The 18,537-nt window shown below is 45.6% G+C and overlaps 2 protein-coding genes across 3 annotated transcripts in view; both read left to right on the forward strand.

The window, feature by feature from the left end:
- Positions 1-1,704, forward strand: part of ptprbl (protein tyrosine phosphatase receptor type B, like) — a 48,469-nt gene extending 46,765 nt beyond the window's left edge. The window contains exons 29-30 of the mRNA XM_086209989.1: positions 564-684; positions 775-1,704. Coding sequence (XP_086066115.1) covers positions 564-684; positions 775-797 — 144 coding nt within the window. The 3' untranslated portion in view covers positions 798-1,704. The remainder of the gene's footprint in view (positions 1-563; positions 685-774) is intronic.
- Positions 1,705-1,783: 79 nt separating this feature from the next.
- LOC147259541 (fibroblast growth factor receptor substrate 2-like) lies at positions 1,784-17,059 on the forward strand. Of its 2 annotated transcripts, XM_086209990.1 has the most exons (7): positions 1,784-2,178; positions 6,554-6,638; positions 6,709-6,800; positions 7,935-8,121; positions 10,113-10,247; positions 15,227-15,390; positions 15,708-17,059. In XM_086209990.1, exons 3-7 carry the CDS (start codon positions 6,735-6,737, stop codon positions 16,716-16,718), a joined length of 1,563 nt encoding a protein of 520 aa, XP_086066116.1. In that variant the 5' UTR covers positions 1,784-2,178; positions 6,554-6,638; positions 6,709-6,734; the 3' UTR covers positions 16,719-17,059. The 2 variants fall into 2 exon arrangements, with proteins under 2 accessions (XP_086066116.1, XP_086066117.1); XM_086209991.1 differs by lacking the exons at positions 1,784-2,178; positions 6,554-6,638; positions 6,709-6,800; positions 7,935-8,121 and adding an exon at positions 8,139-9,766.
- Positions 17,060-18,537: the final 1,478 nt, after the last annotated feature.

Consider the following 18,537-nt stretch of genomic DNA (forward strand, 5'->3'; position numbering starts at 1 on the left):
AAATACTGCACCGTCTCACCAGCGAAAGCAGCTCACCTCCTCCTCTCTCTCTTTCTGCGGCCTGTTGGCGTTCCAAAGCTGAGTTTCGTTTGTTTTAGAGTCGACTTCTTCATCTTGCTTCCATTTTCAAATTCCACCCCGACAAAAAAACCTGACTGCAGTTTGACGAGAACGTAGGCTACATCCCGTGGTGCTGAGCTGACTTTCGCGAGGCTGCGTCATGTGATACAATGTTTGAAGTGTCGGATAGTTCAGCTACGGTTTAAAATGGCGATGATAAAAAAGATTGTCTTATGTGGACTTTATTTTCAGAATAAACAAATGAGAATAGCTGCTGAATTTTCCACCAATCAATCAAAGTCAGAAGGATTTTGATCATAAATTATTTAACATTTCTGAGTTAAAAGGAAACAACCACCGCGGATGTGACCTGGGTGTCCTGAAGGGTCGTGAGGGGCCTGTCCCTGGATTGTGTTTATTGTTTGTGTTTATATGTGTTGACTAATCTGTGTCTACCTTACTATGTTAGCTTTATTGTGATTGTGTTTATTTGTCTTTACCAGGGTCAGTATGCGTACCTGCACCAATGTGTTCGAGATGTTTTGCGAGCCAGGAAACTGCGCGGCGAACAGGAAAGCTTCATCTGTCCTGTCTATGAAAATGTGATGTACAGCATCCAGCGAGGTGAGCGGCTTTTTAAAGTTGTTGGTCCTCTGTGTTGTTCCAAATCAAATACTGACTATGTGTTGTTGTTGTTGTTGTTTGGGTCCACAGAAACACCAAGAAGCAGACGTTGAGATTGTTTTGACCCCTAAGCCAAACTACAGGAATTTTATTTTTCTATCACTGTTGATGTACTGAGAAAATATGTTTATTTATACATCCTGTGTGTACATTTACTTGCTGATTGTATATATGTTACTTTCCATACCACCATCTTTGTGTCTGAAGTTACATTTGCTCTTTGATTTGGACTTGTGGGGGGGGGGGCTCTGATCTGATGTGTCGGATGTAGTTGTAGCTTAAACCGCTGGAATATGCAAACTTGTGTCTTTCACATTTATGAAAGTCACATCTCCATTCAAAGGACATGCATGTTTAAAGTTGTTTGCTTGTTGTCATGGTGACAGACTTGATGTGTCAGCGGTGTATTATTGTGCAGGTGACTGCTGTCCCTGCTCTTGTGTCATGAAATGAGGAGTCAAACATAATGTAGAGCGTCGTGGAGGATCTGAATGCACGTGAAAAGCAACCTCACTCATGCTCTCTCTGAGGTTCAACATCAATTACACAATCACCCTCTTTCTTTTCCATTTTTAAACTTTTAAATAGCAAATTACATCCTTTTTGGAATGATGGCAATGCGTCTGTGAAATTTTGAATAAAGTGCTGACTTTAAGCGTCACGCTGGTTTTACCGGATCTAATGTCTCATCGAATATTTTGTTTAACAAAAATATTCGTTTGGAAGGGTAAGGGTTTTATTTTGAAAAGTAGCAGCGGGGAGGGTGAAGGATCCTGTCAGACAGAAGATGTAGAAATTTGTCAGTATCCAACATGACGTCAGCTCAAAGTAATGGAATGTTTCGGTCAGCCAATCAGATGCTTCCTCCTTCTCACACTTTACTCTTTTGTTTCATGTGAATTTAATTTTTAATGTGACATATCGTGACGCATTTCTGTGGCAGTTTCAATAAAACAAGTAATTATATTTTCGCTGTTAGTCATTCATTACGTCCCAAACCACACCGCCGACGCATGCGCAGTCCGCCGGGGCTGCAGCCTGAACTATCGGAAGTTTAGCCAAGTTTAGGCCAACTGGCTAGCAGCAGAAAGACGGCGAGATCCGAGCAAACTTGTTTTTTTGTGGAAAAAAAGTGCATTTGGACGGAACCTCGCACCCCACAGTGACTCGCGAGGGACTATCGATGGATTTGGCCCGTTTTTATCGCCTCGTTGGCGCGAACACGAGCGTTGGACCGCTTTGAAAGAAGTTGTGATTGTTTTTTTGGCGCTCTAGCAGCGCACAGGAAAGATGGAGGATCTGCTCGTGTAGCAGCGGGCTAACGCTAGCTGGCTCGTCGGTGCACTGGCCAGCATCTTCCCGGGACTCATCGCAGCTGCTTCACAACTGTCCGAGAAGTTTGGATGCTGTATTTCAACAACGTGACGGTGTCTCGTAAGTATGACGCGGTGGAATCGGCGGTGTGTTTCCAGGTGCGGAGACGCCAGTGAGCCGAATGCGTCGGCGTGTTCGCTAACTAACAGGTAGCCGGAAACTGCGCTAGCTTATTGAAGCAGCAGCCTGGCTCGGTGCTTGCGAGGTGCCGGAGCGGTGAAAGCTGCCGCCGCGGCCCCGCTGGGTCGCTGGCCGGGTGACCTGCCCGGGTTTTAGGGGGGAGACGCTGCTGCGGGCGGAGGGTCGTGAGTGTTTATGAAGCTGCTCGGCTGGTTAACATCTTCGACTGGAAACACACCGCGGTAACTGGAGAGAAACTAGTTGGACTGGACACACTCTCAACTTCAACTCGATTAACTGGATTCTGAAGCTATTTAACGCTCGAGTCTATGAGAGGAAGTGACGTCGTGACTCCTCGTGTTTGCGGGGATCATTGAGATGAAGTCATGATTGTTTGTCATCTGAATTCACTCGTAAGTGAACAAGGTCACACCTGATTTTTCTCTCTTTAACCTCCATAATCGATATAAAAATGTACAAGCCAATTGCGTCAACATGATGATCCATCAGCTGACGTTTGAGGATCATGATTGTTTCATGTATGAACACATGAACATACGGTGTCCATGTTTGAGGGAAGGATGTGTTCAGTTCTGGTGAAGTCAAAAATAATTAATGGATGGATTTTAGTCTGAATTGGTATTTACATTATTTCAGTTGAGTGCAGGAGGTAATAAAATAATAAACAGATTCATATTTCCACTCATAATTCTAAAAATATTAAAAAATGAGTGAGCGCATTGAGAGAAAAAATGTATACACTTGCTGAGTAACGTAAATGTACTCATTAAATACATTTACTTGCTTCTCTGCTGCTCGTCCACTAAAATTGAACTAATTCACAGGTTAGTTTGTAGACCTGTGAACTTGATTGTAGTTGATATCAAGGTTTGTGTCAGAAAAACAATTGGTTTTTATTAAATTGTATTCGATCATATCAAAAAGTTTGAAGTTTTAATTAACTAGACACAATGACTGAGTATTTGGTCAAATGGCCTCTGATGTGGAGTCAATATACCCCAGAAGTCATTGACATCTGCACAAGCGCCATCTTGGGATGTTTCTGTGTTTTGGGCTCTGCACTGCCTCCAGGTGGAGATGTGGGTCACAAATGCAAATTTGTCAATATTTACATCATTTCTCCATAGAATGTTCCAGAATACAAATGATTGAAGTTCCCAGTGTGCTGATTTTAGTTTTTGTGATTGGGGTATGTGATGATAATCGTCCACGTTCTGCTGCTGCGGAGAGGTCGTTACCATTGTTTCATGCTGTCCACGCCATCACACGGAGCCTCGCCGGTGGGTTGAGGCAGCAAGGACACACGCATAGATGTCTTAGAGACTTTTTACACATTATGGAAAAGCAAGCAATTTATGGTCAACATTACCTGTTGGGGGGGGGGGGGGGCTGTTGTGTTGTGCCGTGTTGCGGGCTACGGGAAACATTGACCATGCATAGGTCTTCTATTTGTCCCGTTCAGCACAAGGAAGTGCAGTTCTGGGGTGAGTACTTAGTGCCTGCAGTACATATGGTGTCAGTACTGGAATGACCACTCCCTGCTCTGTTAAGGCCCCCGCCCCCCCCCCATGAGGATAAATGAAGTTTTCTGAATCTGATTGGCTGTTAGGTCATCAGAGGGGTGCCTGGTTCCCTGCGGATAGGTGATCCGTGTGTGAGGGACCCCAGAGGCAGTGGAGTACTATGGGGCTCCCTGGGAACAGGCAAGAGTGGGGAAGGAAGCATTTGGGATCCGCATATGCGAGAAGCGCATGTGCATGGTGCATGAAGGTAGGGGTAATCACCATGGTTAGATATGCAGTCTACCTGCCATGCCAACCAGCCTGGGTCTTTGGTGTTGCTGCTCGTGAGCATGTTTGGTACTCTGTAGACCTGGGAACCTCTGCTGGACAGTGGCACACTGTTCTTGGAACCATGTAATGGTTTGGAAGGCATTGGCCCGCAGCAACAGTCAGTGCAGTTTTAACTTGCAATGTGGTGCCCAAACTCACCAGCTGATGCGGAATAGTGATGGGACTCTGGTGTGTTAGACCTTGTTGCGTGGGATGGACTGATTCATCACATTGAAATGCTACTTTTGTAGTTTGCCAGTAACAAATTAATTCAAAAGGTTGGTAATCACAACAGAGCAGCACGTATATACCTTAAAAGTGCAGAGTCTTTCCCTGGTGCTCCCTCCATGCTGCTAGCTCTTCTGCTTACCTACCATTGTGCTGCTGATGCATGACAGAGGCTAAAACCTCTGGATTGAAGGCTAGTAGATTGCCTGCATTTTCACCAAAATCCAGTCCAGCTGTTTGAGTCTGTAACAGGTCAATATCAGATTGATATGTTCCTCTTGGGGGCGGTGTGGCTCAGAGGTAGAGTGGCCGTCTAGCAACTGAAGGGACGCTGGTTCGATCCCCACTTCCCCCGGTGTCCAAGTGTCCTTGAGCAAGATACTGAACCCCTAAGTGCTCCTGATGGCCCTGAGATGGACAGGTGACCCTTCCAGGGTGAACCCCGTCTCTCACCCAATGTCAGCTGGGACAGGCTCCACCCCTGCGACTCTTAAAAGATTAGCGGTATTGAAAATAAATGGATGGATTTATCCCTCTTTAACTGTAATGCTGAGTACTGTTTGTGTCGCATCACCTTTTTTTTTAACTTAAAAATGGCGTTTGTGAAATTTTACAAGTGTCTACTGTAAGCTAACCCTACATTTCTCCAAACACATTTGAAGCTTCAGCACAGCTGCACATTATGTTGCCGCAGTACACAGTCCCACATGTGAATTTTGTAATTGACATTATATTGATGAATTTGTGTTTGAACTCCTTACAACTCAAAACAGCTGCCATTTTGCTAGCATCAACTAAGGTGGGCTGGCCAGGATTCTTTTGTGGAAACCTTGAGAGAATGAACATAAATCCAAAGCCAATATAGCAAAGTTTTTGTACAACATGGAGGTTGGTAATGAGTTCCTGCCGAAGAATACCACAGAGGATGAAAGCTACTTTCATTGTTCCCTTATTCATTGTCTTTTAATTATTTTTTAACATTATTATTCTCATTATCATGGACAGATTGCCTGACCAGAATCGGCAGGTTTTCAACGTAACCAGCCAGTCAGTATCAGGTCTTTCTGATTCCTCACTGGTCACTTGCCACAGCTGCTGCTTTGCCAGGAATAGCGATGATTCTGTTATTGTCGTACAGTGCACCAATATGCACAGAGCAGATCAAGTCAGACAGGAAATCTCCACATGAATGAAATCGTGAATCTGGTCAATTTTTAAAATAAAACACCATGTGTGGGCTTCTGATCAATAACCTGAAGGTGAGTCTCTGTGTCTCAGCTGTGTGTGAGTGTCTGTGGCTGCTGAGCAGGAGCAGCTGAGTTCAGAGCAGGAGGCAGGCGAGGCTGCAGGCTGGCTCTGGGGTCTGGGCTCTGGGCTCTGGGCTCTGGGCTCTGCCTACTAGCATTAGCCACTTCCTTTTGTTAGCCTCCTCCAACTGGGCTGATGGCATTTGAAGGGTCTGCGTCTTGTTCGTGATGTTTTGTTGTGGCTCCCCCACAGAATGTTTTGGTCTGAGATGTTTTACAATTTGCGAGCTTTATATTCTCATTACTCACAGTGAAGAATTTCCGTACTGGCCCTGATTTTTCACCAGGCTCTGCTGCGCCGCGTTCCTGCTGAGATGCCGATCCTATTGGTCCTCCACACAGCAGCGACCTCCAGCTGCCGCCAGCCTTGTTAACTTGCACAAATTCTCTTGATTTGTGTTTTTCAGTCACCTGCACGTACATGTTTTTATTTTATTTTTAGGGTTTGTTTTTACGATTGGAAGCCCCTACATGGTGTTTTATTTTGAAAATCAACATGTACTATACTCTGCTTTGTTCAATGGATGCGCTGTCTGCAAAAATAGACTTGGTGCAATTCCTGGTGATGCGGTACGCCAGCAAGTGACCAGTTAAGAAATGTAAGTACTTGACACTGAAGAGCTGGTTACCAGTCAGGAACAGTTGCACTGGTTACACTGAAAACTGACCAATACCGGTCCCTGGCTGGGCAATATCTAAGTATGCAAAAGTCAAAATATTGATCATCATGAATTCGGGATACTTGCATACTTCAAATGGCTTTATGAATATGACATTTTATCAAATATTATTCCTCCTCTTATGTAGATATTGCACTTAGCCATATTGTGATTTGGAGAAAAATGTGATATGTCGTTCCACGTAACATGATTGTATGGTCCTGCCCCCAGGTGATTTTTAATATGACATTGTCCATGTTTTGTCCAGACGCGGTCCGTGTGTGAAGGTCCCAAAGCATGAGTGTCCCTCAGGTTCTGAGGATGGAACCAGAGCGACTGGAGGCAGGATCTAGGTGAGGACCCTCCAGGGCTCGTCACCCTGACGGTGCTGGTTCCCATCCTCATGCTGTTGCTGTCTTGCAGACATCAGATGGTGCTCTGAAGAAGCCATGGGTAGCTGCTTAAGCTGTCCAGAGAAAGAGTCGATTCCAGATAATCATCAAAGCAAATTCAAGGTGAGCTCTGGTCTCGCTGGGTAAAGTCTGCCACAAATCTCTTGTGTCAGGCACCTGTTAGTCTGTTAGCAGGGTTACACGATCTGCAGTTTTAATACAACCGTCAGTCATGAGTAGGGGTGTAATGACTTGTTTTAAGAATGATTCAATTCGTACCACGACTCATGGCTACTGATACGATTCAAGGATGAAATTGCTTCATTTAGAACGATACGAAACAATTCAGTGACTTGAAATCCATTCAGTAACTTTTTAGCCAAAAATTCTACCCGTGTGACTGTGAAATAAACACCTGGATACTGGACAGTGCAGGTGAAGTTTCCTAGATTCCTGTTGTTTCTTGTAAGGGAATCAGGCATAAATGAATTATTGATGTAAACAAACAACATTTAATGGCAAATGCACTCACGTTTTATTAAAATGAAGTGCACCTAAGACTTCAGGTTGAATTAACAGCAGGTTAACCTTTTCTGCTTTTTCCTTTTTAACCTTTTCTTGCATTTTCAATATTTATACATTTCTAATAAAAGTACATTCAGCGCCACCAACATTTAAACAGTAGGTTTATCTGCCTCTTGTTTTGCAGCATAAAAATAATACAAAAATTAAAGTGCAACCAACATTTCTTCAGGTTGAATTAACAGCAGGTGTACCAGCTACTTCTGCTTTTCCGTGTCAGGCAGCGACTTATTGAGAACAGCTCCGTCTGTGGCTTGGTAATTTCTCGCTCACCGGCTTCTCCTCCGTCATCCGCAATGCTGCTTCTGAAATTCAAGCTGCCGCTGGTGCATGTCAATGGCGTCACTGACAGGCAGACCGAAACGAGTAACGTTTCACGTCTTTATCATTAAAAGTACTAAAAAACACATTCATACAAATCCTTCTGTGCTCAAATCTAGTGTGTTATTTCCAAATATTGATACAATCGATTGATTTCAATTTAAAACTATGTTTGTTTTATAAATGTCATCTGAGCACAGATCAGTGTAGTTGGATCGTAGGAATATAAATCGATGTAGTAGATGAGTCGTTACACCCCTAGTCATTAGCTTGGATGATGTCATTGGGTTCAAGTCGATCTCTGATTGGAGCAAAGCAAACAGGCTGCAGGTGTGAACAGGTTTGTGTTTGCAGGTGATCAACGTGGATGACGATGGGAACGAGCTGGGCTCTGGCGTGATGGAGCTGACCGATGCTGAGCTGGTCCTCCACACACATCGCCGTGACGACGTCAGGTGGCCTTACCTGTGCCTGCGGCGCTATGGCTATGACTCCAACCTCTTCTCCTTCGAGAGCGGACGCCGCTGCCAAACGGGTCAAGGTACACTCCTTAAGCTTTGGATTCACACAAGGCCACGCCACATTCAAACTGGACCACTGGTGATGTTGGTTGAAAATCACATGATATGAATTGGCAAGACAAACAATCATGAAGCTTCTTATTTTTATTTTATTGGTTGATTTGACAAGCACCATGCGTGTTAATGAACATAGTTGTCTGAGAACAAGCGCCATGTAAATACGCCAGAATCTTAATGGTAAATCACCCCAGCTTTTTCATTTTAAGATACCCTAAAAAAAAAGTGAGCAGGTGCAGATCAGCCAAAAAATGCTCAATTTTAAGCAAAAGATTATTAATTTAGGGTTTTTTGTGATCATAGATACCAAATTAATGTGGAAATGGGGACCTAAGGTATGTAGTGCAACTGTTCAGCAGTAGGTTGATTGTTTTTCAGGTCAGCCATTTCTATTTAACTGGTAAAGCTGGTGTTCAGTCCAATCCTACGAGGGGTGAGAGGAGTAATGTCACAGACAGGTTGCGGGTATGGCAGACAGAAGTTGAGCTGTGAAGGAAAACTAGAAGTCTCTTATTTATAATTGTTTTAGGTTTTACCCAGATGTTAAAGGTGAGCTTATGGATTCCACAGCCTGTCTGTGTAAAGATGGAACCCCCCTGTGTTGAAATATTTAGCAAAGGAGTCACTTGAAAATTGGAGAAAGGGCGTTACCTCAATACGAAAGAAACGCTGTTGATGGGAGGGTAGCTGGGACGTGATTAACGTGATTCATTTCTCAAACTCTGCTCTACACAGAGGAGCAGTTGCTCCACTAGAAACAGAATCTTTAAATGCATGCAGCGGGCTGTAAATTTATTACGTTATGTTTTTAAACATCTCATGATGGGAGAATAAGATCAAATATATAAATGGCACCTGTATCTGTGTCGAATCTAGGATGCACCTTCTCTCCTATAAGAGCTCGTTTGTGACACACGCAGGTTGATGATATTCCTGCAGCGCAGCCACGCTCCTCTGCGACTGGGATGCTGTTACACGGCAGATGCGGTTTATCTTTGTCTCACACTATCACATTGTGGACATTGGCATGCTGGGCTCAAGTGCGAAATTTTTAAAAAATGAAGTCTTTTTGACTCATAAGAACAGGGGTGTGTGTGTGTGTGTGAGAGAGAGAATTCTCAAAGGAAAAATACATAATTGCTGCTTTTTGAATTTGTAGGTTGTACTCCATCAGCGACTCAAATCCTGAGGTATTGGAGATAAATTGTGTTGCTGAGAGAAAATCAACTTTTTGGCTGGAATGTCTCAGAGATGGAAAGTTCTCCTTTCAAATATTCTGTTTTAACTCAGCTTGAGAACTGGCGCTAAATTAATCAAATCAGTTTTAGTTTTATGGAATTTTGAAGATTAGAATCTGGTTTTGCTTTAGTACGTGATTCTTGAAAATGTCATGAAAAGAAGAAATGAATGAATGTGTGTGGATGGGGAGCGCCTGAATGCACCGTGAAGCCTTGTGTTCACATTCATAGCTGTGATGCAATCAGGTAGTTGAGATGTTTCACCTGTTGGTGGTGCTGCAGAGATGTCAGCAGGGTTCATGTTGACACTGATAGTGTTGTTTTGATCCCACGCTCTCCCGAGGAGAGTGGGCGGGGCTCCAAGGGCCTGGTAAGTCTCTGTGTCCCCCAGCCAGCTGCAACTGTGATCACATGTCCAGTATTGGTCATCTGTAAACCGTGGTCTGTGTGTGTGCGTGTGAGGGTGCGTCATTGCCTGGTTTGTCCCTCATGTGTTGTTGTAATTGTATGTTTTCCCTCCTTGTCTTGTACGCCCTCCCTCCTATTCAGTATATACTCAATATATTCTGCTGTAACTGACTATTGACCTTGTCTCACATCCAGAGACCTGAATGCTGGAGTATAGTTGTAGTCAGTTAGGCTCGGTGACTACCTGCACACTGCTAGGTGTGCTATTGGATAATCTGTTGAATGTTTTTTCTTTTGTGCTGTTTCAGGGATTTTTGCCTTCAAATGTTCCCGAGCTGAAGAGATCTTCAACATGCTGCAGGAAGTGATGCACAGCCACAGCATCAGTGTGGTGGAAGAGGCGGTGCTGGAGCCCAACCATCAGGCTGCGCACACTCCTGCAGGTGGATATCCACACTCACTGGCCACTTTACTGGGTACACTTTCTCAGTACCAGATTGGACCCCCTTTAACCTTCAGAACTGCCTGAGTTCTTGGTGCTGGAAGCCTGCCCCTGAAGTTTGGTTCCATACTGACATGACAGCATCACACAGGTGCTGTAGATTTGTCAGCTGCACATCCGTGATGCCTCCAGTTCTTCCACAATCTCAGAGGGTTTCTACTGGACTGCGATCTTGAGGCTGTGGAGGCTCCTGGATGTAGCTAAGATAAGATAAACCTTTATTCGTCCCTCAGTGGGGAAATTGGCACTGTTAAAGTAGCAGAAACAGAGAAGTAGCAGCAAACTATAATAAACTACAATAAAACTATAATACACGATAATAAACTACAATCAACTGCAATAAATACTAGCAGCACAAGTGTTGGCTATTACACAGTACAGTGTTAAATATTCCACACTAAGATTGTCCAGGGTCTGGTAGGGGGGTCACGGGGACCAGTGCTTGTTGTCCAGTCTGACAGCCTCAGGTAGGAAGGACCTATGGAACCTCCCCTCCAGACTTAGGGTGGAGGAGTCTGTCCCTGAAGGAGCTCTCCAGTCTCCTCTTGCCTGCAGCTGCTATGCTGCTTCCCAGCACACCACCCCTACAAGATGGCCGACACCACCACGTATCATAGAAGGTCCTCAGGAGTGCCCCCCACTCCAAAGGACCTCAGCCTCCTGAGCAGTTAGAGTCTGACCCTTCCTCTAGATGGCCTGGTGTTGTTTGACCAGTCCAGTTTGTTCAGGTGAACACCCAGGTACTAATAAGATGTCACCATCTCAGTCTCCATTGCCTGGATGTTCACCGGCGTTGGTGGGACTGCGTCCACCTGCGGAAGTCCACCACCAGCTCCTTGGTTTTCCCTGCGTTGATCTGGAGGAGGTTCTTCAGGTCCACTCTGGACCATGCTCAATGGGTACTGGGTACACCCCAGCCCCCCAATGAGACCCCCAACAACAGCAGCCTGAACTGTAGATACAAGGCCGGATGGATCTGTGCTGTCATGTTGGTCACGCCAAAGTCAGACCCGACCATCAGAGTGTGACGGCAGGAATCCAGACTTGTCATACCAGCAAACGTTTCTATTCTTATATTGTGGTGAGCCGGTGTGAACCAGAGCCTCAGGTTCCTGTTCTCAGCTGATAGGAGTGGAACCAGTCGGATCGTCTGGTGCGTCAAGCCATTCTCTGTCATCCCCAGCGAAGGTTTTAGTAGATTGCCAGGTTCCGAAACACTCAGACCGGCCGGTCTTGCACCAACATCCACACCACCTTCAGATACACACAGATCATCTCAACTAGGGTTGTGCGATATCAGGAAAACCTTCAATATTCGATAACAGTGTTCAATACCTTGGTAACGATATCTCGAGCGCTATTGCCACAGCATATAATTTAATGTTTCTACCACTTTAGGTCCTCTGCCTATCACCCAGATAATGAATACCATATGCATTTATGCATGCACATCGGAAAATAAATAAATGCATCATGTTCCAATGCTGATTTTATTGGAAAGAACTTTTTGCCACACAATTTAACCCAAATACAAATGTCTCCTGAGTCTGGTAAACAAATCTGAGTGAAGAACATGGTCTGCTCAGTACAACAAACAAGCAAATAAACACCACCTCCTCCACCTTGGCAAGTGTGGCAACAGCAGATAACAGTAGGTTGTTTCATTGGCAAATTTGGCCATTCCAAATAGTCGTCATCATGACACTTGGAGTTAGTGCTCCTTAAAACACATTTTTCTACTCCCAAATTAAACAATTAGTAAACTAGTAAAGTGCAAAAGTCACTGCAAATTCTGCAGAATTCCAATAAGTATTGGAGAACAAGAACACAATGTTGAGGTAATATCAAATAATGCAAAACAACAATTCAACAAAAACATGAGGTAAAATACATGCCACAGTAGCACGAGTAGCACCTATCAAGTAGGCCTGTGGCAATTAAATACAGTCACTCCCCTTCAAACATTTTCTTCTTAAAATGAAACGTGCCTGCGACGTAAATTTAAACTAAGACAGCAATCAGAGGAGTGCTATTGGCTGTCAAAAAATAAAATAAACTGAAGTGAGAGTATGCACTGTTGCTGCCTGTCGAAGTCAGTCAGTGAGCAATTGGTCATGAATGAGCAGTCAGTCAGTCATTAAGTAGAGCAGTCTGTCAGTCAGTAAGTTAGTCAAGTCATCAGACTTATTAGGCAAGTTCTTGGCTAGGAACACAAGCATGTTTACTTTGTCAGGCTTTAGACTTGTGCGCTGACAGTTCACAACATTTCCAGATGTACTGAAAAGTCTCTGAGGGTGAGCTGCTTGCAGGTATACAGGGATACTTCCTGGCTAGCTTCTTCAACTGTGGGTAGTTCTCCTTGTGGAGCTGCCACCACTCCAGAGGGTCAGCCTCACTGTCGATGGTGGGGCCCATCACCCAGTTGTTGAGTTCAGCTTCCACAACTTGCACCGGTTGCCTGAGTGAGGAGAGAACTGGGGGTTGGGCCTTCTTCAGCATACCTCAGAGTGTTGGCTTCTTCACAGTGGGACCGGGTGGATCTATGCTCTGGGCAGTAAGGTTTCCCTCTTGGAGCTGAGAGAAGGATACAGAGAGAATACAGAGGGGAAAATACATTGTTATTTTTGCAAATTGCAATAGTCAAAATGTCATCTTCCATTCAACGTCATACAGTATATATTTCTTAAATTATGCCACAACCCTGCCCTAGTGTCAAATAACCTCATTTATAACCCTCCCTAACCCACCCAATTACCTTCTGTGCTGCTGCTTTCATCTCTGACAACACCCTGGCCTTGATGTCTGCCACATTTTCGCTGCTGATGTAGTTGGTTTTGAATCGGGGGTCCACAAAGCAAGCCATGTCCAGAATTTCTTGGGTTTTTTGGTCATCAAACTTCGTGTTCATGTAGTCCCTTACTTTCATCTTAATGGACGAGGTTCGCTCGCTGTCTCCCTCCTGCTCTGCAAGAACGGAGGTGTTGAGCAAATGAAGGACTGGTTTCACAAATGAAACACTCACATAGCTCTCGCTTGAAAGAGCATCTGTAAAGTCTTGCAGGGGCTGTAGTGCCTTGTTTACAGACTCGAGTACAGAAAGGTCTGACCAGGAAGGAACCAGGTGCCTTGTTTTTGGGCTTGGTGAGAGGACTTCATATAAGGCCTGATGCTTCTCCAGGACTCTTGCAATCATCTTCTGTCTTGAACCCCACCCGGTCGGGCATTCTGTTATCAAGGAGTGCTCAGGGAGGTTTTTCTCCTGCTGTACTTCTTTCAGTGCCGTTTTCTGTTTCAAGCTATGTGAGAAATGTCCCGCTATCTTTTTACAAATCCCAGCAGCTCGAGCAACATGGTTGTCATCTTTAACTGAATTTTCTGTGGAGTAGAGAAGACAAGGCAGACAAGAAAAAACATTTTTAAAACAATTCAGTAAAATGTCAGTTTTCTACAACAATAATTGAAAACGATGAGAAAAAGGGGCATGTTTAATTATTATATTATTCTATCAATTATTTATTTATTGAATTAATGACTTGGCCCATTCAAGTTACGGAAATAAAAAATAACAAGTTCAATAAAACAGCATAACGCCACAGTGACTATTTATTATCCCAATATTAAACACTTACCGATGGCAAGATGCAGCCTGTGGCCAAAACACTGGAGTCTCAGGCACTCGTTGAGCTCCGTTGTCTGTTGTGATACAGATCTGCTGCTGTTCGCTCAACCCCCAGCTTCCCAACACCTCACGCAGTGTAACAGCGATGCTCTCTCCTGTGTGGCATTCAGGGAAGTACGCCGTCTCCAGACTGTGTGTTTTCAGCTGAAAGTCCTCCGTGATAAAATGCACAGTGAACGACATGTACGGCTCTGTTGTTCTGCTGGACCACAGATGTGTAGTACTCGCAAAGTATTCCACTTGACTCAGTTCTGACCTCACCTTGGCCCTCAAAGTGTCATACATGCGGGGAATGGCCTAAAAATAGGTGCGCGAGGGAATCGTGTTTCTTCCATCCAATTTGTTTAGCAGTTGCTTAAAGCCTTCTTTTTCCACCGTATGAACTGGCACCATGTCTGCGGCCAAAAAGAACGTAATGGCGCATGTTATCTCTCTGTGACGCTTGGATGTTTTTTCATACGGAGTGCCACTTGAAAAACTCTGGGAAAGGGAGGGCTGTTTTAATTCTTTGTCAGCGTTTGTCTTTTTGGGATGTTTACTTGGGCTCGTTACGAACTCTTCGTGCAGCTCGCTGTGGTGGTGCTTTAGGTGGCTACGGAGATTTGTTGTGTTTCCTTGCGATGTTGCAACAAACCGCTTGCATGTCTTGCACAGTACCTTGTTTTTGTCAGTCGTCGTTGCGTTTAAAACCAAAAAAGTCCCAAATGAAAGACGTGGCATTTTTCTTTGGAACGAGTTCCCCTTCTCCGTCACCGTCTCCCACCGTCTCAAGACTCTCTTATCAGGTGCTTCCTCCTCATTCATTCCTCCCTGGCATGCCGTCGCCATTAGTTTATGGTACGCTGCAGGCATCACATGCCACGTGTATTTTTGGCCGTGCTGCTATGAGTGAGATTTTGAAAGATTTTACAAGGAAGCGATTCCACTGTCCGTCAGGTGGGGCGCGCTAAACCAATGAGGTGGCTGGATACTGGATTGCAGTCAGGGGTTTCCATATTCAAGATGGTGATTCAACATGGCAGCCGGCGGCAAAGTTATGTGCCGGTGGAATGAAAATGGCATGAACAAAATATCGAGTTTCAAGCCGTCTTCGTCGATATGAATATCGCGCATTCTGATATCGCGATGAAGATTAATTTTCAATAAATCGCACAACCCTAATCTCAACACCTCTGTAACAATTGCATTCATGAAGATGTCATTAATGTGTGTGTGTGTGTGTGTGTGTGTGTGTGTGTTAGCACTGGGCTATTCAGTACCTACAGTACCAAACGGTGTGACCAGGATCCCGTCTGTGGGTGACACCCCCTCTCACCCATCAACCCGACATCCGTCTGTTGCCAGCACCCATCTACCTTCTGTGGGAGAAGAGTCTACTCACCCGCTACTCATGGCGGACGAGGCAGTGAGTAGTGACAGCTGAAGTATTACTGAGCAGTACATCTACTGCATTCATCACAATACTTCTACCAACATCTTGGTGACAGACAGACAGACAGATTAGACAGATTACTGTCAAAGTGATGGAAATATGAAGCAGGTTGCTCAGGGTTCATTGTTAAGTCTTGTTGAGTGGTCACACTTGCACTTGTCATGATGTCAAACTGCAGGGAAGCTGAGAAGTGATTGTAAGTTATGCATTGTAACGAAGAACACCTGAATGTAGGTGTGTCTTAGAACTTGAAAAGGCAGAACAGCTAATTTACTTTTCCTCTGTTTCAGGTTCACACGTATGTCAACACAACAGGGCTCCTGGAGGAGCAGCCCAGCCCGCTGACCGTCACCACCCCACTGGAGAGCCCCACCTCCCCTCAGTCTCATTGTCCTACAACCCCGCCACCTCCTCCCAGGGTCCGCCCTGAGCCGCCGACTCCCCTGGAGCCCCAGGTGCAGCTGGAGCCGCAGGGTGTACGCTTTGTGCTTGGCCCCACTCCTGTTCAGAGGCAGCTGATGGAAAAGCAGCGACTGCAGGAGGCGCGGGAGGCTGAGGAGCCCAGAGAGACTAATGGCCACGTTGAGGAGGCTGAGTCAGCTGCCCTACACTCCAATGGCTCCTCTTCCCATCCAGCATCAGCTGTTCGCCGCAACCGCCCACCCCCCCTCACGCCTGACCTGCAGAATGTCAACAACTCGGCACAGCGCCGCACTGCCCTCCTGGACTATGAGAACCTGCCGGCGCTGCCTCCGGTGTGGGAGGCAAGGAAGCCGAGCTGGGAGGAAGAGGAGACCGGAAGCCTGATGACACCGTCGCTTAACGGCTTTAACCACCAGCAGCACAGTGTGTTGCATCACTGCTACTCCCATCCATTGTCCGCCGCCCTGGAGCCCTCACACAACTATGTCAACACAGAGAATGTGACGGCGCCTCTTAGTGCACACCGCCCTGACACAGCTCGCCGCCGCACTGATGGGCCTACCATCTTTAATTTTGACTTCCGTCGGCTCCCGGGTCACCTGGACCCACCCAAGACGCTCAACTACATTGAGGTGGAGATGGACAACAGTAGTGGCAACAAAGGCGCTTCAGATGGCAGCAACCCCCACACGCCACGCACACCCACATCCCCACTGCCCCCCACAACGCCCACGCGCCGCACCGAGCTCTATGCCCTCATTGACATTGAGCGCACTGCCGCCATGTCCAATCTGCAGAAGGCCCGGCCACGAGATGACGGCACGTCACGCAAGACACGGCACAACAGCACTGAGCTGCCCACCAAGAGCTCTGTGTGACTCTGCCTTCTCACTCAGCTGCCCACCTGCGCTGTCTCTCAAATCCTGGTTTTCCACAGTGGAGACACAGAAAGAGACAGACTGCCTCTGAGGTCAGCTGTATGAGCTCAGGTGGACAGAAAAAAAGCCATATAGAAGTTTGCTGCTGTGATCATGTGACCCAGCGGACAATGACTGCATTCCTCCCTCTTCTTTTATGGTACAAATCAGTATTACTGAACAAAGCATTCCATTTAGCTCTTTTCTATGATCGATCGACTCCATGCTGCTGTAAGTTGCAGGTACACAACTTCCTGTTTCTGACTCTGTACAGTAGGTTCTGGCACAATAAATGTCTCCTCTGTTTGTATCCACTCTGTCACTTCCTCTACTGATGTATCCATGGCAACAGATGGTCTATTGACACCTATGACCAAAAAGGACTGGCACATGGTACATTTATCCAGGTAGATGAAATCCCCCTCCCTCTCTAATCTGCTGATTACAGTTCTGATGGGTGGAGTTCATAATTATATAAGACACCCCAGCATTTGTACATGTAGATCATGTATATACGTGTACAAATGTGAAAAAGTTCCAAGAATGTTCAGGAAACACAACAGACCAAGCATTCTGCTTGTTCGTGCCATTTTACGATGACACGTCGGGACAGTAAACCAGCTGAAGACGTCATGAGAAGGTGATCGGGATCTTTTATGATGTTTACATTTACAGAAGTCATCAACCACCAGACAACTGGTGTGAGAATGTGTGTGTCCACAGGAACTGTCACACTTTTCCAGTCCCAAGTCTTCAGTTATCCGATCAGTTGGGAAAAGTCAGTGGCGGTGCATGTTATTGATATTTACTCTTGAAACTGCAGTGTTCTGGAGATGGACTACAGAACCTTAGTCACCTTAGTTATTTCACCTGATATACCAATGACTTGGTCCGTCTTTGGCTACCCAGTCCAAGTCTAAGTTGACTCTGAAGCTGTGTTCCCACCAATTGGTGTAAAATCTCTCTGGCCAGGATGCAACAGGGGAGAGGGGCGGGGCTTAGTACCTGCTGTGTGAGGTCCAGAGATGCCAGAGGGCCAAATGCTGGCGCGTCTCCCCAAACTTGCACCGGACACTGCCACCCTGCAGAGGTGTGCACAGCTCGTTGAGCTACTGTTGATAGGTGTGTCCTCATCAGCAAACCAAAGTTGAACAATTTTTCACTGAAGTTTAATATTTTAAATTAGAATCATGACAGGATGGCTGTGAAATTCGCATCACCCCATTAACTTCGCATATATTTTCATCGTGCAACAAAAAACTTGCGTTTTGTGTGAACACACCTTCGGTCTAACTTTTGACTCAACTCTGAACTCCTGGTAGAGTTGGACTCATTGATTTTTTGACCAAAAGGAGGATGGCGTGTTGGTGGTATCAGTCACCGCTGTGCCTGCCCGATTGATGTTTGGGCTGTGAGTATTTTCAGCAAAAAATAGTTGCCTTGTAAGTTCATACGTGGTTTACGAACATGTGAATGAGGCTTGGGTGCATAAAAAAAAACACCCGTGGGCGGCATGGCCCAGGGGTGGAGTGGCCGTCTAGCAACCAAAGGGTCGCTGGTTCGATCCCCGACCCCGGTGACCATGTCAAAGTGTCCTTGAGCAAGATACTGAACCCATAATTGCTCCTGATGAGTAGGTTGGCGCCTTGCATGGTAGCCTCCACCATCAGTGTGTGAATGTGTGTGTGAATGGGTGAATGAGACGACACTGTAAAGCGCTTTGAGTACCGCTAAGGTAGAAAAGCGCTATATAAAATTGAGTCCATTTACCATTTACCTA

The sequence above is a fragment of the Aulostomus chinensis genome, chromosome 7 (genome assembly GCF_037954235.1).
Source record: "Aulostomus chinensis isolate RoL2024-O1b breed Wild chromosome 7, RoL_Achi_v1.0, whole genome shotgun sequence".
NCBI classification, from domain to species: domain Eukaryota; kingdom Metazoa; phylum Chordata; class Actinopteri; order Syngnathiformes; family Aulostomidae; genus Aulostomus; species Aulostomus chinensis.

Bases quoted from the DNA above. Each gene is read 5' to 3' on its own strand.
- LOC147259541 (XM_086209990.1), top strand. From the start codon at position 6,735: ATGGGTAGCTGCTTAAGCTGTCCAGAGAAAGAGTCGATTCCAGATAAT. The intron at 6,801-7,934 runs GTGAGCTCTGGT...TTGTGTTTGCAG, and splicing joins ATCATCAAAGCAAATTCAAG to GTGATCAACGTGGATGACGA. The intron at 8,122-10,112 runs GTACACTCCTTA...GTGCTGTTTCAG, and splicing joins CCGCTGCCAAACGGGTCAAG to GGATTTTTGCCTTCAAATGT.